Here is a 25078-nt window from a genome sequence, read left to right on the forward strand (position 1 = left end):
AGTGTAAAACAAGTTGCAAAAGGAATTACATTCTGATGTTATTTATATGCAAACTTAATAGAAAGGCAACGAAGCGGCACCACCATACTGGGAAATGTTATCACCAACTTCAGGAAAGTGGTGACATCTGGGAAGGGGTCGGGGAGGAATGAAGGGAAAAGCGGCAGTATCGCCACATTTTATCTCTTTAAAAACGTGACGTGAAGCAATACTGGCAAAATATTAACATATATCTAAATACAAATTTACAATATTTTTCTAGGTATTTGCTTGACGTTTGTTACAATTAAAAATTTTTAAATAAATTAAAGTACGTCATTTAGAATGATCCTATTTATGTAAATGTATGTGGGCGGGGGTGGGGGCGTGGGGGAGGGGGCACCTGGGTAGCTCAGTCACTTGAGCCTCCTCTGACTCTTGATTTCACCTCAAGTCATGATCTCCCAGCTTCTGAGTTTGAGCCCGGCATCGGAAGCCACACTGATGGTGCTGAGCCTGCTTGAGATTCTCTCTCTCTCCATCTCTCTCTGCACCCCACCCTTACTCTCTCAAAATGAATAATATTTTTTCATGTTTATTTTATTTTTGAGAGAGAGAGAGAGAGAGAGAGAGAGAGAGAGAGTGTATAAGTAGGGGAGGGGCAAAGAGAGAGGGAGACACAGAATCCCAAGTAGGCTCTAGGCTTGGAGCTGTCAGCACAAAGCCTGATGCGGGGCTCAAGCCCACACCCTGGGAGATCATGACCTGAGGTGAAGTCAGCTGCTTAACCGACTGACCCACCCAGGTGCCCCAGATCTCTCTCAAAATGAATAAATAAATTAAAGAAAAATGTATGTATGTGTATGTGTGCATACAGGCATATAATTAAAGTGTACAGAGGTGGCAATTTTATTTTTTAGTTTTTTAAATTTACATCCAAATTAGTTAGCATATAGTGCAACAATGATTTCAGGAGTAAATTCCTAGTTCCCCTTACCCATTTAGCCCATCCCCCCTCCCACAACCCATCCAGTAACCCTCAGTTTGTTCCCCATATTTGTGAGTCCCCTGTTTTGTCCTCCTCCCTATTTTTATATTATTTTCATTTGCAACTATGTGGATGGAACTGGAGGGTATTATGCTAAGTGAAATTAGTCAGTCAGAGAAAGACAAAAATCATATGACTTCACTCATACGAGGACTTTAAGAGACATAGGTGGCAATTTTTTAAAGAATGATGTGTCTTGTGGTTTTCTCCTATTTTACATCATTTAAATTATCTTCAATAAGCATGAATTATTTACCAAAAATATAATAGACTTATGCTAATTTTGAGAAAAGAGAGATTGAGATCAAAATTATGCCTTAGATGACCAGGTAAAAGTTCAATATTTCTTGATAAGTCCAATCAGTTGAAAATGGTGTCAGTAATATGCATGACTGCTTAAGAAATCTATCGAGAATTAGCAAACGAAATTACCTTGAAGGTTCTTACTTTCAGCCTGCAGCTACAATATCACCATTTATCAACATAGGACAATTATAGGGAGAATATAAACATGGATAGCTCTATTTACATCAAGAAAAAGAGGGAGAATCGACTTCAATATTTTTATGATCTCAGTTTTGCGAGGAACGAGGCTACTCAGTTAAGAGAATAAGCAATTCAACTATAAACCTTCTTTCTCTTGCTCTCAGGAACCCAAGTGTAAAGACTATGGTGTCACAGTGCTGGGCTCTGTAAGGAGAGATGGTATGAGAGCTGAAGCAAAGAAAGTCACCAAGCCCTCTGACGCAAAGCAAGATGAAAGTCTGGGAGGGTAATTAAGTATGCGGTAGGGCTTTTGTCTACTGACAAAATAAAGGAGGATGATTGAAATAGATTAATTAGATTAGAACATCCACACTGAATCCACTGTTGTCCCTGTCTCTAAACAAAATCTTACCCATTCAGGGAAAGAAAATGAAGAAACTGAACATTCTGACTTTCCCAAATGTATCTGTGCAATATCTTTTTCCAACAGTGGATCTTTGTTAAGGAAATGCCACGAGAAGATTAATAGGCCCTGGACTGAGCCAAACACCAACAGGATTTAGAATGACCCAACTTGGAGGTTCTCAGAGATCTATCTTACCACTACCTTTCCATCTCCTCAAGTCAAGTTGACAGGAAGGGCCCTTCCTTTGTGTACAGAATACGCTTTCCCCTTCAGCTTTGCATCTCCTGAAGCTTAGTTCTCAGGAGTCAAATGAGCATCTTAGTCAGGAGACTTGAATTTTAAAACAAGGATCATGACTATCAAAAATACAGAAATGTGAAATCTTGATTATACTCCACATTTTATTATTTTTGTTAGCTATTTCCTTTCTTTCAAATAATTGGGAGAGAAATGCCTTAAAGTTTTATTAAATTATTTTTGTAAAGTGAAAAAGCAGTTCACAAATAATAAATATTCATATGTATGTGTGTATATAATTAATTCACATAAGAAAAAATTCTAGAAGAATCTACTAATGTTCATAGTGGTTGTCTCCAATGCAGGTATATTATTAACTTTTCTTTATTTTCTAATTTTTATGTATCTTTGAATATTATTATTACTTTTAAAATTTTTACTTTTGGAGGGGGGGAAGTGGCAGAGAAAGAGAGGGAAACAGTGAGTTCCAAGCAGGCTCCACACTGTCAGTGGAGAACCCGCCTCAGGGCTCAAACCCATGAACCGTTAAGATCATGACCTGCGCTGAAGTCAGATATTTAACTCACTGAGCCATCCAGGCACCCTTATATTTAAATATTACAGTAATATTTAGTAAAACTTGATCACTAATAAGGAGGAAAAAGGCACACAAAAAGAAGAAACACAGGTCTCATTACTTGTCCATGAAAGGCAGCATGTAATCAGACTTCAGAGAAGTGAATTTCAATACAGAAAATGAGTGTTAGAATGCGTTAAAAGGGAAAGGAAAGTTGGGTGATATCTACACAGTGGGTATAGGTTGTGGGACAAAAACAAAAGACCAACACTTGAAATCCAATGGTGTATAAAATCTGGGTTGAAAAAGGAAAGAAGTTGCCCTCATTGTATGTTTTAATGTTTGATAGGCTTCAGTTTGGAGAAATGACTCTAGACACAGGCAAGTGAACCTCATGTAGTTGGGAAGAGTGCCAAATTATGTGGAGAATCCCTGACATGGTTGGTACAGGCAAAGTCCATCCTGGCCCAGTGACTAGGCAATAGAATTTTAAGACAAAACCAGACCTGAGTCAGGACTAAGTATCAATTCGTCCATAACACAGAATAATTAATGGGTTGGGAAAATGTTGTTTGAGATATTTTCTGCGATGAATCAGTTGAACAGTATAGTAGAGAAATGCTGGCTAGTGTGTTTCTCCTCACACAGAGGACCTTCCAATATTGAAGAGTCAGGTAATGCAATAACATCTTTGAATTTCACGATTACTTGCCTTCCAAATCTTAATGTCAGGCAGTATTAGGGTACAATTGGATGTAAGTGTTTATGAATTAAAAATGAGACCAGGTGTCATGGTTGGATTTTTCTCTAGGTGAAAATTTTCTTTTGGATTTCACTATGGTTTGGATTCCACCAGATCACCAGATGAATACAATGAAAGGAGAAATGAACAGTTGAGTCATAAAACACTAGAAAGAGGATGTTTCAAAGATAAGCCAGGGAAGTTCGTCCCAATAAAGGAGGAAATGATGACAAGAGGGACAAGGCATAATTGTTAAGATTACTATATTGTAGGAACCAGTGAATCAGAGTACTGTTGGAGTTCATGGACAGGAGAGAGCGAGCAGGGCAGTTAAGAAGTAATGTTCCAGAGTTGAGAAGGTTGAAAATCATAAATGGGCTAAGCTTGACATTTTAGATATTTGACATGGTCCTGGAGTCAGGGTGGCTTTTGCTTAAGTTAAGAAACAAAGTCAATGGAAGACAAAAAAAAAAACAGGGAACTGAGAAGTCAGGTTGTTAAATTTTGAATGTTGAGTTCAGTGAAAACTGAAATTGTCAAGGATATGACAGGAATGTTATGAACAGAGTAACAGTGATCTAGGAGATAAAGTCTTCGGGGAACTATGGGGGTGATCTCAAGACAGAACATGATGGCTACATGGGTAGCATAGTCTGATGGAATGATCATAGTGCCTAGGACATTAGTAATAAGAAAGGAAGAATTATGTAGACGTGACACTGAGGAGAAAGGAGGACTCTATCCCTATTCACAGACCAAGTAGAAGTGGTAGCAGCAAGAGAGTGTGGGAGAAAATAGTCACCATTTTGGAGGAATACAAGAGAAGCAGCGGCCTCAGATCAAAGCCAAACTTCAGTCAAAATGATATGATGAGGAAAAGGTTGAGACCAAAAATTAAGGGTAGAAGGATTCAGCTGATGACTGATCTTTGGTTTCATGAGATCTCGGGAAGAATTTCAGCAATTAAGGAGGGCTGCAAAGTGGATTCAGAAATGGGAACATGCAGTCATGCACAGATGAGGGTTTGGGCAATGGGGGGGGGGGGGTGATCTTGGAACTCTAGCCTTATTATAATGACTTATGGATACCACAGGGGAGGCCTAACACCTCAGACATGGTCATGTTAAGGGAAATGTGTGCAAGGATGTGTTTGGTTATGTGTTTATGGGAGATCTTGTCAAAACTCCTTCTTCATTCCTGCTATGAGAATGTGGAGTTGAAGTGGAGAGACAATTTCATCCAGGGCATCACAAACTCTGGCACTTCTTTCTGTGAACTGCAGAGAGGTGGAATATGCAGATGGGGTAAGTGGGACCATAAGCAAGACAGATACATCTTTAGGAGACCTGCCATTGGGGATGCTTTGAAAGGCTAGGGCTGTGTTCCAAGCCTGACGTCTGTTGCCAGTCAAAGCCAGGTTTAAAATCCTACCTCTGCCACTAACTCATGTGGGAATTGAAGCATGCCCAGGAACTTTTTTGCCCAGTGCTTGGCTTACTGAATATATGTTACCTTCTATTAATGCTAATATTTACATTGATAACAAAAGTCAGGACCCTCAGACAGCCAGACTTGCCAAACAGAAATGTCACGAACCATGATGTTTGACCCGGCCAGATTTCATGTCTTTTTCAATGAAAACCATAGGATTACTTTCCAAAAGAATATTGAAAATGGTACAAAGATCAGAGAGCTTTCCAGAGAGCTGAGAGGCTGGCATTGCCCTCTAGCACAGTTGTTTACTTTTGATTACTTTTGTGTAAAACTGATGAAATAATTAAAATAAATCCTTTGTGTTCAAGGGATAGAACACTAGTAAGAACTCAAGTAGCTCTTATGGATGGGATTTCTGGAAGAATTAAACAAGGGTTACATAATCTCCATTCATGAAAGAATTGATCTATGCAAAACAGCTTATTAATACATATGTGAAAGTTGATCTCTCAATTTTACAATTCTCAAAAAGGGGGTAAAACACCCTGCAGTTGACTTGTGAAATGATGTATGAGGATCTAGTCTCATCCTCATTTGCATTTTCTGGTGTCATGATAAAAATATTGCCTAGTTGGGGGAGCTGGGTAGCTCAGTTGCTCAAGCCTCCAACTTTGCCTCAGGTCATGAACTCATGTTAGGTGAGTTTGAGGTCCGCGTCGGGTTCTGTGCTGACAGCTCACAGCCTGGATCCTGCTTCAGATTCTATATCTCCCTCTCTCTCTGCCCCTCCCCAGCTTGCACTCTGTCTCTCTCTCTCTCTCTCTCTCAAAAATAAATAAACATCAAAAAAAATGAAAAAAAAATCTTTTTTAATAAAGTAGTATTTCTGACAGGGGATTAGTTAAAAACCTCATACTTTGGATAATTCTCAAGCACATTTTTTTCCTTGTTCTTTATTCTACTGTTTTATATACATACATGGTGACCCTGTGGTTATAGCTGCAGAGACACAAATAGAGAAAATATACTTATCGTGCAAACTGTTCCCATGTGTGTTAGGGACATAATAGGTGCTCAAGAAATATGAATTATTGGAACATATCACTGAATATGTTGAATAGCCATCTTATAGTTTGGAAATACAGATTAACATTTGCTTTTCCCCTGGATTCATGTAGACCATAATAGAGCTCTCTCCTTGTATCCCCTTGGGTTGACCCCTATATTAACACTACTAGTGGATTGCCTTTAGGCAGTATTCTAAATCTTATTTTGAGACTATGTTTTCCTATTCAATCTGGCATTGAAGCTGAAAACAGTAGTGTCACCTGGATTCTTGCCAGAAATATAAATTATCGGGTCCCACTTTAGGCCTACTGAATCAGTACTTGTATTAATAAGACCCACAAGTGTTTCATATGCACATTAAAATTTGGCAAGCACTCATTAAATGATTACGGAAGTGAGCTAAACCATCAGAATGACTGGTATCAAACCCCAGCTTCACTGGTTTCTAGTGTTTCTGGGCATATTATTTCACTTCTCTGATCCGCATTTTCTTCATCTATAAAACCAGGATTATAATTTTACATGGTAGTTTTGGGGATTGAACCAGATTATTCTCTTTAACTAGGAAGAACTGTTGAGAAGGTTGGTACCTCCTTTTAGGAACATATGTCTAAAGCATCTATCATGGAGGGCATTGTCAGATCACAAAACTTGAAATGCTCCTGCCTTATTTCTATAAATTCCTATCTCCTCAATCCTATGAAAATGGAGCAGGGGATAACATAAATATAGTAACACCAATTCAGTATCCAGAATGACTTTCTTCCCAAGCATCTATCTTATCAATACAGGAAGAGGCTTAGCCTAAGAAAAGTACACAGAGGAATGAATGTTCAAGGAGAATACTTTAATCCAGTTTTCTGAAATAGGTAGGTAGGAGTTCTGCAGGGAGCTATGCTTTGTAAAGTTTCCACCAAGAAAAGCCACATAATATATAAACAGAGTGAGCACTGGATTCACTCAAAGTTTGAAGAATTCAGCAACTCATTTCTATTGCTCATGTTTCTGAGATCCTACTGATATAATGGCTACAGCCAGAAATCAGAGACTGATGAGATTCACACATACTGATGGTAACAATGGCTACAGTAATAGAAAACTGGGCACATATTGGGAAGCCTCCCAACAGATGCTATGGAAAAGGTCTGAGAAGTACCCAGTGAATGTTAGCTATTATTTTTGAGATAGAAGAAGCTACCATAGGAAACTCAGTAAGTGTGAGAGCATGTTTGTGAGGGGAATGCCATTTGCTGAATCACTCACTTTGCTCTTGATAAGGAGTCACAGGAGAAACTTTTCTCAGGTTCTAGAGTCAGAGCAATTATGCTCACAGGAACAATGACATGTTTTTATCCCGTGAAAGATATGAACCCCCTTTCTTGTGTGCTGGCCACGAGAAAGTTCAATTTCAGTAAGTGGATAGAACCTTATGGTACTTATTTCTTATACTTTTTATTCTCTTCAAGCTCTCTTCTCCTTGAGTTCAGCTTAAAATTTGAGCCTCATTTTTTTTCTTTATCCATATCATCTATTCTAGTAACTATCAGACATCAAGAATTATCGTTAAGACTGTAGTAATTATTAGAGTGTGGCATTTGTACAACCATAGGCTGATATACCAATGAAACAGAAGAGAGAGGCTAAAAGCAGTCCCAAGCATTCATAGTTGATTTTTTTTCAAAGTTGACACTATAGTAGAGTGAAGGAAGAGTAAATTTTTTTAAGGAATGCATTTTTTAATATATTTGCTGACTCAGTTGGACCTGTAAAGGAAAAAACATATATATACTGAACCTACCTTGTACCATGTAAACAAATAAATAATTTCCAAGTGAACTGCAATTTTAAACATGAAGGACAAAACAATAAACTAAAAGATAACATAGAAAAATATCTTCATGAGTTCAGGCAGGGGAACATCTCTTAAAGTTTTTCCAGAAAGGATCATTACATATAGGAAAAGATTGACAAATTAGACTATATGGAATTTTAAATTTTCTGTTTATCAAAAGACATAACCAAGAGAGTAAAAACTGAAGTTGAAGTTGTATAGTAGAAGAAGCAGTTTCCTATATATAAGCAGCAAAGTGCTCAGATATAGAATCAGTCACTAAGAAAAAGAAAAATAACTCTAGAAAAATGGAAAATGGTTTAAATTTTGTTTTGAGATTTTATTTTTGAATAATCTCTATAACCAACATGGGGCTCAAACTTACAGCCCCAACTGGGGTCAAGAGTTGCATGCTCTACTGACTGAGACAGCCAGGTACCCCTAAAAAATGATTTAGATTTTTTAAGCTGGGTGTCAGGGCAAGGGGGGAGTTGCAGGTAGCCAATAGACATATAAAAAGGTGCTCTGGGTGCTTGGGTGGCTCAGTCGGTTAAGCATCTGACCCAGTTGCACCTCAGGTCATGATCTCATGGTTTGTGGGTTTGAGCCCTGCATCAGGCTCCAAGCTGAAAGTGTGGAGCCTGTTTGGGATTGTCTCTCTCTCCCTCCCTCTCTTTGCTCCTCCCTGACTCGGTCGCATATGCGGGCATGTGCTCTCTCTCTCTCTCAAAAATACACTTAAAATATGGGGCGCCTGGGTGGCTCAGGTGGTTAAGCATCTGACTTTGTCCCAGGTCATTATCTGACAGTTCATGAGTTTGAGCCCCACATCAGGCTCTGTGCAGATGGCTCAGAGCCTGGAGCCTGCTTTGGATTCTGTGTCTGCCTCTCTCTCTGCCCCTCCCCCATTCATGCTCTGTCTCTCTCTCCTTCAAAAATAAACATTAAAAAAATAAAAAATAAAAAAATATAATTAAAGTGTGCTCAGTGTCATTAGTTATCTGAAAAATAAATTAAACCAAAATAAAATACACCTACATATGTTCTCCAAATGCTAAAATTTAAAAAAGAGTGGCAAATAAATAAATTCAAAATGGATGAAAGACCTAAATGTGAGATAGAAAATCATCAAAATCCTAGAAGAGAACAAATGAGCAACCTTTTTGACCTGAGCTGGAGCAGCTTCTTACTAGAGATATCTCCTGAGGCAAAGGAAACAAAAGAAAAAATGAACTACTGGGACTTCATCAAGATAAAACTAAAGGCAACCTTTGGAATAGGAAATGATACTTGCAAATAACACATCTGATAAAGGGTTAGTATCCAAAATCTATAAAGAATTTATCAGGGCACATGTTTGAGGGAGGGGCTCAGTTGGTTGAGTGTCTGACTCTTGATTTAGGCTCAGGTCACAATTCCAAGGTGGTAGGACAAAGCCTTACGTCAGGCTCTGCGTTGAGCATGGTGTCTGTGTAAGATTCTGTCTGTTACTCCTCTGCCCCTCTCTCTAGACTTCTCTCTCTCTCTCGCTCTCATTCTAAATAAATAAATAAATAAATAAATAAATAAATAAATAAATGTAACTTATCAAACTCAAAACCCAAAAACCAAATAATTTAGTTAAGAAATGGGAAGAAGATATGAACAGACATTTTTTCAAAGAAGACATACCAATGGCTAACACACATGAAAAGATGCTCAACATCACCCATCATCAGGGAAATACAAAGCAAAACCACAATGAGATACCACTTCACACCTGTAATAATGGCTAAAATTAACAAAGGAAACAACAGATGTTGGTGAGGATGCAGAGAAAGGCAAAACCTTTTACACTGTTGCTGGGAATGCAAACTGGTGCAGCCAGTCTTGAAAACAATATGGAGGTTCCTCAACAAGTTAAAAATAGAACTACCCTATGACCCAGCAATTGCACTACTAGGTATTTACCCAAATGAAACAAAAATACTAATTTGAAGGGGCATATACATACCGATGTTTATAACAGCATTGTCTGCAATAGCCAAATTATGGAAAGAGCCCAAATGCCCATTGAATGATGAACTGATAAAGAAGATGTGGTATATAATATCACTCAGCCATCAAAAAGAATGGAGACTTACCATTTGCAAAGACATGAATGGAGCTAGTGTATTATATTAAGCGAAATAAGTCAGAGAAACACAAACACCATATGATTTCACTCATATATGGAATTTAAGGAACAAAATTGAGGTGCCTGGGTGGCTTAGTCGGTTAAGAGTCAACCCTTGATTTTTGCTCAGGTCATGATCTCATGGTTCATGGGTTCAAGGCCCGCATCCGGCTCTGTCCTTACAGTGCAGAGCCTAATTGGAATTCTCTGTCTCCCTCTCACCCTGACCCTTCCCCACTCTCTCTCAAAAATAAATAAACATTTAAAAAAAAGGAACAAAAGAGATGAACATGGGGAAGGGGGAAAAAAGAAAGGGAGGCAAACCATAAGAGACTCTTATTAAATATAGAGAACAAACTGAGGGTTGCTGGAGGAGAGGTGGGCAGTAGATGGGCTAAATGGGTGATGGGCATTAAGGAAGGCACTTGTCAGGAGCACTGGGTGTTATATGTAAGCAATGAATCACTAAATTCTACTCCTGAAATCAACATTACACTACATGTTAACTAACTGGAATTTAAATAAAACTTAAAATAATAACAATGAAAAAAGACTGGCAATGGTTAGTGTTGTCAAGGAACCATTGTTGGTAAGAGGCTAAATTAATAAAATCACTATGGACAACAGTTGGCATTATCTTTTACAGTTGTACATATGCATACCCAAATGCCCTGTAATTCTACTGTATTTATTTACAACAGTGAAATGTATTCACAAATGTACCAAAAGATATATATATTACACATACATATATATACGTATATTATATGTATATACATATATGTATACGTATGTATATATGTATATATATATATGTATGTATATATATGGATATTCATAAATAATTATTCATCTTTGCCTCTTGAAAAAAACCCAGAGTTTCCTTAACAGCAGATGTCATTCATAAACTGTAGTATATTTATACCGTAAAATATTATATAGCAATGGAAACGAATGAACAGTGACTACCTACAGTGTGGATGAATCTCACAAGTATTATTGGCTACAAAGCCAACAATGAATATGTGTTGTGTGGTTTTATACATATGAAATTCCAAAAGGTAATATTTAATTATAAACTGACAAGCAAGGTATTGGAGAGGAAGGAGGAAGTAGCAACTGAAAGAGTATGAAGGGGAGGGCATTCTGGGGTGTTGGTAATATTCTGGATTAATCATGCTTTATTGAGCTGTTTCTGTGTTTTACAGTTTTCTATATGGTTAAACCTTTTGGAAAATATAGCATATAAATTGATACCTTAAAATATGATAAACATTTCCAGATGTTGGCAGCAAAACCTCTTTACATTTGTATTTACTTTTTAATCTTATTTTGTCTATTTTTAAGTTCATTTATTTATTTTGAGAGAGAGAGTAGGGGAGGAACAGAGAGAAAGGGAAAGATCCCAAGCAAGCTTCATGCTTCAGCTTGGACCCCAATGCAGGGCTTCATCTCATAAATCTCAAGATCGTGGCCTGAGCCAAAATCAAGAGTTTAACGCTCAACTGAGCCCCACAGGTCCCCCTGTATTTCTAAATACTTGATTCTAATTTGCTATTTGGTAACATTGGGCATATATTAACAATAAATCTCAGATAATATTTCCTCTGATTCTTTAACACAAAAATTTTGCTAAAATTCCCAATCAGTTGTTTTATAAATCTCAGAAGCAAAATCTCAATGATGCATGCTCATAACTTCCTCAAAGCCATTTGTCAAACAGCAAGGGAATAACAAATAATCATTTTACCTTTTGGTTTCTCTCTCAGTTTTATAAATCAGAAACTCTCAGTTTTGATAGGATGAATAACTTAATTTTTAACATTTCCTCTCCCACCCCAACTCAGTCTGTGCAGCTTAAATGTGCAATTTTATTTAAATGGACCAAAAAGACTAGGTCCCACTGAATACAAGTAGAGGTGGGAGGTGAGAGGAGGCCTGAATTTTGAGAGTATCATTTCTGATAAGGTACATAAATAGACGTCCAGCAGTGATAGTGAAGGAAAAAATGAGGCGAAAACAGTGGATAACCTGCTTCCCTGTTGATTTTAAAAATAAATATAATAGTGACTTGCTGTAATTCAACCATGTGACTGTTCCAATTCCCCTTAAGACATGCATTGTCTTTAAAAGCAAAGACAAAGCTTACCCCTTAATATTATCAATTGGTGGTTACTAGTATATTAAGACAAATTTAGAATATTAATTTCATTGAAACACTGTTTAGTGCTATTTCCCAGATGATAATGAAAATCCAGTAGTGAAGTATCAACTTTCTTTCAAGAAATTACAGAAAAATATGGATGTCCCCATTTTGTTTAGCTAATTCTTTTCCAATGTACCAAAAAAGGTTAAAAGCCAACTAGTATTTTCATTTGTAATTAGATATGCATTACCCACTTAACACATACTTCATAATTATCAGAGACTTTAAATGCTCCAAATATGTTTCTAAGTGTTATTTAGATTTTTTTCCCCGGGTCTTAATTTATTTTTAAGATATAAATGTACTTTATCACCATATTATCAGGATCATGTATAACTGTTTTTGCATTTCTTATATATGAAAAAAAATCTGAAGGCATTCTAAACTGATAAAAGACCTATATATTATGGCTTTTACCTGGATACTTTTCCTGTTGTGCTGTGACTATGGTTTTTATTCATTTGAATTCTGTTTTACTTTCTCCATCTATAAATAAACATATTTAAAAACTATTTTGAGATGGAGACACGAGAAATTCTGGTCTGCTGTTGGTTGGGTGATCTTGGGCAAGTAACAGAGTTCCCCACCTTGAATTTTTCCAACTATAAAATACGGTTTAGAATAGCTTACCGGTATAGACTAAAGATGAATGGCATTGCAGATATAAAATTCTTTGCATTCTTCAGGAAAACAATGATGATGAGTATAAATGCCTATGTTTGTAGCTCTTTAAAATGAATTATTATTGCATTTTAACCTGGAACCCTCTAAAATAATTCCTGTGATACAGAACAAGAATTCTTTAACCCCATGTTATAAGAGTGAAAACTGGGTTTGGAGCACCCCTAAATATGTGTACTATAGTTTTAATAATATCAGTAATATCATTAATGTATCAGACTAATATTTATATAAGAAAAGTAAGGGGGGCACCCGGGTGGTTCAGCTGGTTAAGTGTCCGACTTCAGCTCAGGTCACGATCTCACATTCTGTGAGTTCAAGCCCCGCGTCGGGCTCTGGGCTGACAGCTCAGAGCCTGAAGACTGCTTCACATTCTGTGTCTCCCCCTCTCTCTGCCCCTCCCCTGCTCATGCTCTCTCTCTGTCTCAAATATAAATAAAAACATTAAAAAAATTAAAAAAAAAGAATGTGGCATTTTCAAACTATGATTTGTAAACAATTTCAAAATCCTTAACTACGTTAAAAATATTTCCATTATTCTGAGGATAAATACTGATGTCCCAGCCTTGGTCTATTATATTATAGTTGCATAGCCAGGTCTCTGCCGAGCAGTCCATTAACACCTCACAGTCACCCTTACCCTCTGCTCAACGTGTAATCAGTATTGTCCTGATATCAATTCTGTATGAAATGTGTAATATTAACACCCCATTTTATGCATGAATGAACACTTGTGCAAAATGTCACAGTGAGTGGAGAATATACTCCAAACACAGTCATTTTGCCTCTGGTGCCTCTGCCTAAAAGCATCACACCATGATGGGTTTTTGTGTGCTTCTTTGGCATTTCATAGTATCACTCAATCATTCCACTTTTTACAGACTGGGTTTGGATATAAAGGGATTCCAAAATTTGGAAGTACCTGCCTTCAAATTATTTTGCAGACTCTTCCTAGAAAACTAGTCATTTCATGAACTTGGCCTTTCATGCCTGGTCTTTTGTCAATCTCCTCAGATTTTCTCTGGTATTTGAGCTTGTTCACATATCTGCTTTTCTTCTTGTTATCCTTCCCTTTTTTTCTTTTTTTAAGTTTATTTATTTATTTTGAGAATGAGAGAGAGAGAGAGAGAGAGAGAGAGAGAGAGAGAGAGAGAGAACAAGCAAGAGAGGGAGAGAGAGGGGGACAGAGGATCAGAAGTGGGCTCTATGTTGACAGCAGAGCAGGGCTCAAACTCAAAAGCCATGAGGTCATGACCTGAGATGAAGTCAGGCACTTAATTGCCTGAGCCACCCAGATGCCCCTGCTCTCCTTTGGATCTGAATGTTCTTTCACTCACTTGTGTTTGGGAAACAAACTAGTATTTCAAGGCTTAATTCAAGCCCCCATTCCCTTTGGAATACTTCTATTGCCCTCTCTCCAGTCCAGGCAAACCTTATGATTCCCTACTCTGGGCTCCATTGTAGGTTAGATCTACTTCTCTCACTTCACCTGACACTTTTGTTAAGGAGGAGTGATAGGTGGAAGGAATGTGGATTCTACATTCTGATTGCATGGATTTAAACACGGACTCTGCCACTTATTGGTTGTGTGATATAGGGTGGGTTAGTTAATCCTTCTATGCCTCAATCTGCTCATCTGAAAATTACCTCATAGGGTTATTGTCAGGTTCACTGGAATCAATTTACTTAAAGAGTTTAAAATAATGCCTGCTGTCTAATATGTACTATATAGATGTTAGCAATTTCTTTCTTTCCTGTTTTTTTTTTTTTTTAAGGTTTCACCTGTCTGCTCTGTGAAGACAGGGAATAGCTATTTCTTATCTATCATTTAATCTTTCAGCCCAAGCACAGAGCTAGATTCATATAAATAAGGTGTTTTCTGGGTGGTTGGCTTGAATAAATCAATGGTCAGTTAGGAGATTCTAGTCCAGCTACTTTTTCCTCTGCAATAATGGGAAAATCTTATTTGAAAGGGTATCTGTGATCAAATATTAAACAATGCATAACCAAAGTGTCCTATTCATGAGTAACTCTTATCCCAAATGTTTATCTATTCATTGGTAGAGTTGCATTATTACAAGAATCTCAAATATATATATATATAGCTCAGTGAAATCACAGGTTTCTTTTAAAACACCTACCTTTTTTTCTCAAGGTTGACATTTTAAAGAGCAATGACAGATGCAATGTTCTCTCACACAAGTACAGAGTAATTCATTAACATACATATGAAAGGAAGAAGTCTACATTCAACCTTTACCACCAAAGTCCTTGAGAAATAAAAGAAATTCAAAGCAGCTACAAGTGTAGCTTGTAAAAAGTCAAACTGGTTTTATCATTCAAGAACACCAGGTTGGTAGCAGGAGCTTTTGGTAAATAGACACCTGCAGAATTTGCTTTAGGGTTGAGGTTGGGGGGAAAAAGGAAGAGCTTAAAATAAAAAATCTATCTGAGAATTTGGAATGACAGAATCTTATGTGGAAGAAGTGAAGGGGTCTGTTTTTGTAATCAAGGAGTTCAAAACATACCTTTAATAAGTCTTGTCTTGGTCACAGAGCTGGTTAAGGACAGATTTGATTTGATTTGGAAAGACATTTCATAATAGATAGCTTTGTATACATGGACCACATTTCAGCATGGTTTCATGGTGGGATGAATCAGGATGAGGCAAAATGTTATGGGCTGAGTCTAAAATAAACTCTGAGGGTGTTTTTGAATTGCTGAACATCCAGATAAAAGTTACAAACAAAAGCCATCAATTATCTAGAGGTATGTACCTACAGCGTCTTTCCCAGGGACAGGTTAGGTTCTGAAAGGCTGTTCATAGTTCATTTGTTCTGAAGGTCAAAGTGACACTATACAATTGACTGCCAACCTGTAGGGAGCAGAGTTATTGATACAATTTTGTTTTGATGTATATCTTTGTTCTTACTATAGAAATTCACATGAGTAGGGCTTTGGACCTAACTTTTCTATCAATAAGTAGATCAAATACCTTATATTAAATGTCTTATATTAAATGTTCCTTAGAAGCAGAGCCTAGGCAGACATTCAAGTCTATATGATTTAGTGAGAGAATACTCCCAGGATAAAGGGAGGGAGGGAAGCAGAAAAGCTCTGGGGAAGGAGCTAAACAAGATGGGGTTCTCAGCTGTTGTCCAGCTTTAGCCTGATCCCCTGGGGAGTCTGGGGCATAAGTGGTAAAAGAGGTGCAGCCGTGGCCACTAAAAGCTGGAGATGGGCACACTGTCCATTTACAGGGATCTGGACAGGGTATCAACAGCATCTATCACCAGGATTGTTGTGAAGTTTACTATCTTGAAGATACGGCTTAATATTTTCACAAGTACTATGCCAAGAGCAAATTAAATTTAAAAAGCACACATATTTTGTGTGGGCAGTGTTGGGGAAGGACTGACTACTGTAAGATGAAAGGCATGCGTTTTAGAGTCTCTACTTTTATACTCAAGTTTCACCTGGTTCTCTAACAATGTACTTTTAAAAAAGCACCAATCTCTGTGAGGCTCAGGCTCTTAATCTGTAAAATAGGAACAACAATAGCGTCTATCTCCTATGGTGGTTTCTGGGCTCAAGAAAGGTAACATATATATGTCAAAGCACCTAAAAGTCTTGAAAACAAGAGATGAAGAAACTCGTCTGGAGAAAGTGTAAAATGTAAATTAGAAGACCTTTCTATGAGTAACTGTAGCAGTTTGAAATATGTAAATGTTTGACCAAATTGAGGGAGGCACTAAAAAATAACAAGAAGAATTAGAGCTTTCATTTCACAAATGCCTTTTAAAGGACAGGGACTTTGCAATCATTATCTCCAGTAATCCAGGTCATTGTTCTATGGATAATGCTATAATTCCTTTGAATAAATTTCTTAACAGAGGCTTACTATTGTTTAGAGGTGGCCTGATTTTACCAGTAGACATTTGACAGTGATAGAATTTGAACTCAGATCTGTCTGTATAGAAAATCTTACCATTCCACTACCATTGTTATCCTACATACCAAAAGCCTTTTCTACCAACATGGGCACTGTTGGGAATTTATGAAGGTGGTGGTGAGGAATTCAAATTTAATCGAAGACACAGGTCTTGTACTTTAGGAACTTTCCATTAGGCTGGAGACTAGCATTTAGACTCTACTTTCTCTGTACAAAGAACCAGAACAGATACTTAATAAAGAAACCTTACTCTTTCTCTTCTTTTCTTTTAAGAATTATGATGAAGGGAAAAAAAAAATCCAACTCTATTCCACTGAATTCTGATGATACTATTAAAAAAAAACACATAACATAAAATTTACCATTTTAACCATTTAAAGTGCACAATTTAGTGGAATTGAATAAATTCAGATTGTGTAATCATTACTACCACTCACCTCCAGAACTTTATCATTATTCCAAACTGGAACTCTGTATTAATTAAAGTTAACTCCCGAAACTTCCTTTCACCCAGTCCCTGGAAGTCACCACTCTGCCCTCTGTCTCTATGAATTTTCCCTTCTAGTTACCTCAGATATATTAAATCATACAATATTTGTCCTGTTGTGTTTGGCTTACTTCACTTAGCAGGATTTTTTCAAGGCTCATACATGTTGTATCAGAATTTTATTCCATTTTTAAAGTAGGATAATATTCTATTCTACACATACACACACACACACACACACACACACACACTACATTCAGGTTATTTCCACCTTTTAGCTACTCAGAATAATGCTGCTATAAGCATGGGTATATAAATATCTGTTCGAGTACTGCCTGCTTTTAAATCTCTGAGGTAAATACATAGAAATGGAATTTCTGTGTCATGTGGTAATTCCATTAATTTTCTTCATGAACCGCTAGACTGTCTTTCAGTGACTCTACCAGTTTACATTCCTATCACCAATGCACAAATGTTCCAATTCTTCCACATCCTTGCAAACATTTGTTATTTTCTGTTTGTGTGTGTGTGTGTTTTACTAACAGCCATCCTAACGGGTATGAAGCAGTATCTTACTATAGTTCTGGTTTACATTTTCATAATGGTTAGTGATGTTGAGCGTGTTTTCATAGGAAAACTTATTCTTGATTAGATATGTCCCTTCTATCATTTTCTCTCTTGTTTTTTTTTCAAAATAGCCACAAGCCTTTGTTCATATTCCACCTATCTCCATAAACTTTTGCATTATCTATTTATGCATATATAACACATTCAAATACATTTAGCAATGCATGTGTGTATATACATGAGTGTCTGTGTATATATGACCACATGCATATATGTATGTGTATATATACCTATATAATGTTTATATCTATCTATATCTATATTTATATCTGTATCTATATCATCTGTATCTATGACTAAACACACACACACACACACACTCAGAAATAAGACTACCCCCAAAATGGCCAACCTAAAAGGAAATGGGTATGAAGCAAGGGATCTTTGGAACACAAGACTTGCAATGGCAGATAGACTCAATTCTTAATTCATGTATCTGTTGATGACTACATTGTTTCTGCAAGGTAGGCTTTGAACATTTATTAGTAAAATTTCCAAACAATTACTCTTTCAAAGTAACAGAATATACCTTTCCATGAGCACCCAAGAGACTAATTGCTAACTCTTTGGCCCCCTGATATATCCTGTGAGGCAGGTGTGGGTAGAAATGGGGTGGGGGAGGAGGTGTAAAGAGAAAAATTCAAGGCTTCTATTTCATCCATATCAACAAATATAATTACTTTCAATCAAGGCTATCCCTGGATCCAATATGAAACATTTCAGTCCCTGGAAACCCTATGTATAAAGGATATAAGAAGCCATATGTCTATTGTTCATCTGCTAATGTCCTCAAATGTCACCAAGGTAATTACTTGGATGACATTTATGTGATGCAGCTGGACATTGTTACAGTTAATATAAAGTCTGCCTTTGGCAACCACTTTATTTCCACCTACATCTAACTGTGGGTGTATGATCACATTTCCTGGGAGAATATCCACCTCGCCCAAAAGACATCTCTGCCCTCAGCTTTTTCTTCCTGTGCTCTGCACACTAATATATAATGAAAAAGAAGAAGGGAAAAAAAGAAAGAAAGAAAAACAGTAATGTGTCATATATATTTTTCTTAAAATTTATATCTGAAACTTTTAGAGATATTTCTCAACATAATTTATCAAATATAATAACACAGTTATTTTCTTCCTTTTTTTTGAAGAAGATTTTGACTATCCCTAGGAGTATGGATTCATTAAATGCACGCTGTCAAAACTTTTTACCTCCATAAATAATCACCCTCAAAGAACAGATGATTGGCAAAGCTAATATTTTAATATGAACAAAAATATCGTATTAAACAAACACAGGGATTAAATTTCCCCCCACAAACTCACATGCAAACTGGAGCTTCGCCTTCCGACTCAGTACTGTCCCAAGAGTGTTGGTGGCCAGGCACTGGTACATGCCAATATCTTGATCTGTGCGGGGACTACTGATTGCCAAATTGCCTCCATCCAATCTGTAGTGATAACTCATGGTAAAATCAATATCTGTGCCATTTTGCTTCCACCTTCAAGGGAAAAAAAAATCAAATTATGTTAGAATATACAGAGTTGATGGGGCGCCTGGGTGGCGCACTCGGTTAAGCGTCCGACTTCAGCCAGGTCACGATCTCGCGGTCCGTGAGTTCGAGCCCCGCGTCAGGCTCTGGGCTGATGGCTGGGAGCCTGTAGCCTGTTTCCGATTCTGTGTCTCCCTCTCTCTCTGCCCCTCCCCCGTTCATGCTCTGTCTCTCTCTGTCCCAAAAATAAAAATAAAATTAAAAAAAATTAAAAAAAAAAAAAAGAATATACAGAGTTGACCATTCCTTGTATTAAACAACAGGCAGCTGTACTACTAAGACCATGTATGTATGGATGTCTATATTTACGTATTTATTTATTTGCTAGGACCTTTTTTTTTTTTTAACGTTTATTTATTTTTCAGACAGAGAGAGACACAGCATGAACGGGGGAGGGGCAGAGAGAGAGGGAAACACAGAATCGGAAGCAGGCTCCAGGCTCTGAGCCATCAGCCCAGAGCCCGACGCGGGGCTCGAACCCACCTACCGCGAGATCGTGACCTGAGCCGAAGTCGGACGCTTAACCGACTGAGCCACCCAGGCGCCCCTGCTAGGACCATTTAAATCAGCAACAACAAACATGGTTACATGTGAAGGCAATCCTTCAGTTTCACCAAAGATGACTGTATTTAGGAACTCAGTGATATCAACAACTAGGTTATTTGAAAGATCTTCCACTCTTGATGAATCACAAACATTCACCCAGATGTGTACAAGAAGGCAACATAACTCTTGAAATGAGAAATAAAACTGAGACATTCAGTCAGTAATACTGGCCATTCTATTCCTTTAGTGACTTTTCAAATAACATATACTATACCTGAACACCCACAACCGATACTGCAAAATTGGACGTTGAAAATGATTTAGAGATAGAAATCCGAGAAGCGTATATTACAAATGGCATAAAGAAAGCCAGTAAAGATTTTACAATGCCAATTTGAGGCTGATAATAAAACAATAATAACCCACCTACTTTGGAACATGATTGTCTCTGTGAGTCTCTTACTTGGAAAATTAACCACGCAGAATATATTTCAACAGTACTTACAAATGCCAAACTAAAATTATTCTTTAATAAAACAAATGCAGTTTGAGAGATTTTATTTTAGGCAGAAAATAGTCTCTTGACTTACCTGTTATTCAACTATAGGTACATGAATTAAGTAGCAGAAGGGCCTTACAGTTATATTTATTTTCGAAGAATGATGTTTTAGAAATTCCATTTGGTCATTTTAAGATGAATGAATACCCAGTAATTATCTTTAATCAAACCCACTTCCTCCATGTTTCACCCCCTTTCTTCAAAATATCCAGACATTTTGAAGTATAAATGTTGCATATTTAGTTAGATATATTCCTAGCTGTGTGTAGTCATAGAAATCATTTAGGAAGAAAGACACTTAAAAATATTGAATTAAGACAATCAGTCTTTTAGAAAAACAAATGAATGGCTTTTTCTAATGGAACATAGCCAATGTCCAAACCATGTACTTTCAGGATTTATGCCAGCTTTGCTGTTATTTTCCCCTTCATGCTAAGATCATATTAAAAATATTTTGAAGAGGGTGGATAACTGTAAGAAAGAAATTACATTTTATAATGTTATTCTAAGTATCATTGACTTTTTTAGGAGCATCTTGAAACATCCAATGTAGAGACTATGGTAAATGTCTATTGTAGTATGAAAGAAATACAGACATAGGTAATCCTCTACCCTATTCAAACAGGTAAGTGATTGGTCAAATATAAAATCAATCAGAGGTTTTTGATAAACTCTGTCGCTTTAAAACTATTTAGCCAATTCTTGTGTACCTCAAGTTCTTTTTAACAAAAAGAAGTTGAAAGAAAACAGCCAAAAGCAGTACACTTTCTGTCAAATCTTTTTTTCTAGAGAAATTTGTACAGTTTTTTGTTCTCAATATTAAAAATCAAAGATAGAAACATTTTCTGTCTTTAGGCCTTTCTCAAGATTCCAATATTCTCCTTACCAGCTTTATAATACTGTCTTTCACAATTTGCTTACAGGGCATGATCTTTGGACCTCTATGTTCCCTTTCATTTTCAAAGCAAAGGATATACCACACTTAGTGTGCCAGCTCTCTTTAATTTTGGAATCAATCGCTGAAATAACTGCTGTCATCATTACATGCTCCTAATTAAGCTCAGTAATTGTTTTTCAACACAAACTCAAAGTTGTTGGCTTAGCTGCAGCAAATGAATTTTTCACAGTATCCCCATAATCATTCTAATCACTGTGGTACAATGATTATTAAACTGTGCATATAGATCAGGGGTTCAACTCTTGGTGTGGGCTTTGTCCTAATTAATATGTTTAAATCAATGGAGAAATAGTATTAATGATTTCAAGTGATTGTCATAAACACATTACTGATAGGATTGCAGACCCAGGAGAATTTTCCTATAATGCAAAGTAGGAAATTTGCTTTAAATGACTATTTTAAGCATCTGCATTAATATCATATTAATTCCAGGAAACATAATGAATTTGAACTAAAATCTTGACCTTTTTCTGGGGAACATCCTTTAATATTAAGTAATTAAGCCCTGTATCAAGAATATAATAGCTGGGGGCTATGTTTATTGTCCTTAGATAACATACGTATGTGTGTATGTGTTTCAGAACTGGACCTTGCTACATTAAGTGTTTGTTAAAGTGCTTATTTCCGAGCCCATCCCTAAATTTCTGAAGGAGAACTCCAAAATCTAAAATTGTAACAGTCTCTCTGGGTGATTGTAATGTGCACTAAATTTGATTCCATTGACCTTGGCCGATACCAACAGTCCTAGGCCTAGCTTTGACATTCCCTTCCTGTGTATCCCTGGATGAGTCATCTAATTTTTCCAGAAGTCATATCCATCAATCATAAAATCTGCACAATTATATATATCTTGCTTTATCCTATGGGATAAAGAAGGCATCTTATTAAGAAGATGACGTGAGAAAATGAAAAGGATAGAAGGCAGAAGGACAACTTCTATGATTTTTATTCAAAGACACCTTGCGCCTGGGTGGCTCAGCTGGTTAAGCGTCCGACTTTGCTCAGGTCATGATCTCACTGTTCCTGCGCTGAAGCCCCACAGTGGGCTCTGTGTTGACAGCTCAGAACCTGGAGCCTGCTTCAGATTCTTTGTCTCCCTCTCTCTGCTCCTCCCCTACTCACACTCTGTCTCTGTTTCTCTCTCAAAAATAAATAAACATTAAAAAAATGTTTAAAAAAAAGACACCTAGATCTCAGACTTAAGACCTCATGACTAGAGCAGACTAAGTTAAAAAAATCTCCTCTGGTGATCCCGTCAAGAGGAGATCTGCCAGAAATCCTCTATGACATTCGCAGATGTGCTTCTGATATAGTTTATCCTGTGTACAAATCATTTACATAGGTGTTGCTTCACTTTCCCAAATAAAATACATATTCTGAGCTAGAAATAAACTCACGGCTATCCGATTATCTAAGACTTTTATTTAGAAGAAATACTACCCAAGTACCAACTTTATGTAATCCATTTTCCTTCCCTTTGCAAAGCTTCCTGGCTAGACTTTAATTCTCATGTGTTACTTGGCCCTTAAAACAATTTAGAGTGATTTCTTTCCATGGGAAAGTTTTGTTCAAACTTGCCTAAATTTCTATATCTTCATGCTTGCACTGAAACCTTGTTTGTGAAGGTGTTTACTGCACTGGAAGTGACTAGAAGACAAGTTGCTTTTAAAATGTTTCCAAAGTTATGCTTCATATATTACTTATTTTCTGCTATGAGATTTTTTTTCCTAAAAGGAAATTACTAAAAGAAGTTACTAAAATCAACCACACCCTCACTTTATGGATAAGGAGAAAGTTAATGCCAGGAGAGAGAAATGATTATTCCAAGGTCACACAATGAATATCAGAACTGTGACTAGAAATGATCATTCCTTGCTTTAATCAATAGCTCTTTCATGTGGCTTCACGGTATATCCAAATAATGTCAAATAATGTTAGAATCTGTATCATAAAGGTTTTCCTTCTATTACACACACACACACACACACACACACACACACACGTACAATCTAAGGTTATGAGTGAGTCTTTTTAATAAAATTTAAGTTAGAAAGGGTCATATTAAAACTAAAACTTTACATTTTGTTGCTAATGTGCATTATCTGGAATATCTCTGCCCTTTGCTTTATTATCATGGAAATTGGGTCTGAGTCTGCCATTTTCATATTAAAAACAAGTTCTTTTTTCACTCTCTTTCCAAAGCCTCTTGTCTATGAGTATTTTATGCTATGATATTACAGATGAGCTAAACCACGTTAAGGGGATTTGAAATAATAAGCTAAATTACCTGTCTTTAGCCTACTAATTCACACATATTTTAGAAACAGAAGCCTTTAGCAACAGTAAAATTTGTAGTCTCTTCATTCAGAGTATTTCTTCATAGGTAAAAACTAATGAGTAAATTGTCATGAGAATCACTATCTTATATCCTTCTGCGTGTAATAAGCCAGTAGATATTTTTTTTTTCCAACAATTTTTATTTATTTTTGGGACAGAGAGAGACAGAGCATGAACGGGGGAGGGGCAGAGAGAGAGGGAGACACAGAATCGGAAATAGGCTCCAGGCTCCGAGCCATCAGCCCAGAGCCTGACGCGGGGCTCGAACTCACGGACCGCGAGATCGTGACCTGGCTGAAGTCGGACGCTTAACCGACTGCGCCACCCAGGCGCCCCGCCAGTAGATATTTTTAATTAAGTGCAGAACTGATTGATAATTGTGGAAACAAATCTTTTCCTTTCCTTGCTTTTTTCTGTTGTTTTTCTGTTTATTTCTTTTCTTTTCTTTCTTTCTTTCTTTCTTTCTTTCTTTCTTTCTTTCTTTCTTTCTTTCTTTCTTTCTTTCTTTCTTTCTTTATCTTTCTGTGCTTTTTGCTACTTGTTTTTCTATTCTTTCCTTACCTGTCTCCCTCCATCTTTCCTTTCTTTTTCTTTTCTCATTTTTTCCTTCCCTTTCCTTTCTTTCTCTTTTCTTTTTCTTTTTTCCCCTCGATTCTAACCACAACATGGCACTGCACATCACCAATCTCAAGAAAAATTCTCCAAACTTTCACTATTTGCAGACGACATGATCCTCTAAATAAAAACCTGAAAGTCTCCACCAAAAATTTTCTAAAACTAATACATGAATTCAGCAAAGTCGTAGGATATAAAATTAATGTACAGAAATCTGTTGTATTTCTATACACCAACAATGAACCAGTAGAAAAAGAAATAAAACAATCAATCCCATTTACAAATGCATCAAAAACTATATGATACTTAAGAATAAACCTAACCAAACAGTTAAAAAATCTACACTCTGAAACCTATAGAAAACTCATGAAAGAAACTGAAGAGGACACAACGAAATGGAAAAACATTCCACGCTCATGGATTGGAAGAATAAATATTGTTAAAATGTCTACACTATGCAAAGCACATTTAATGCAATCCCTATCAAAATACCACCAGCATTTTTCACAGAGCTAGAACAAATAATTCTCAATTTGTATGGAATCACAAAAAGACCCCAAACAGCCAGAGGAATCTTGAAAAAAAAGCA

General features: G+C 36.8%; 1 protein-coding gene across 1 annotated transcript in view; it reads right to left on the minus strand.

The window, feature by feature from the left end:
* CNTN6 (contactin 6) overlaps positions 1-25078 on the minus strand; it is a 292083-nt gene that overhangs the window by 149886 nt on the left and 117119 nt on the right. The window contains 1 exon segment of the mRNA XM_058726191.1: positions 19248-19423. Coding sequence (XP_058582174.1) covers positions 19248-19423 — 176 coding nt within the window.

This window comes from Neofelis nebulosa, chromosome 4 (assembly GCF_028018385.1).
Source record: "Neofelis nebulosa isolate mNeoNeb1 chromosome 4, mNeoNeb1.pri, whole genome shotgun sequence".
Classification (NCBI taxonomy): Eukaryota; Metazoa; Chordata; class Mammalia; order Carnivora; family Felidae; genus Neofelis; species Neofelis nebulosa.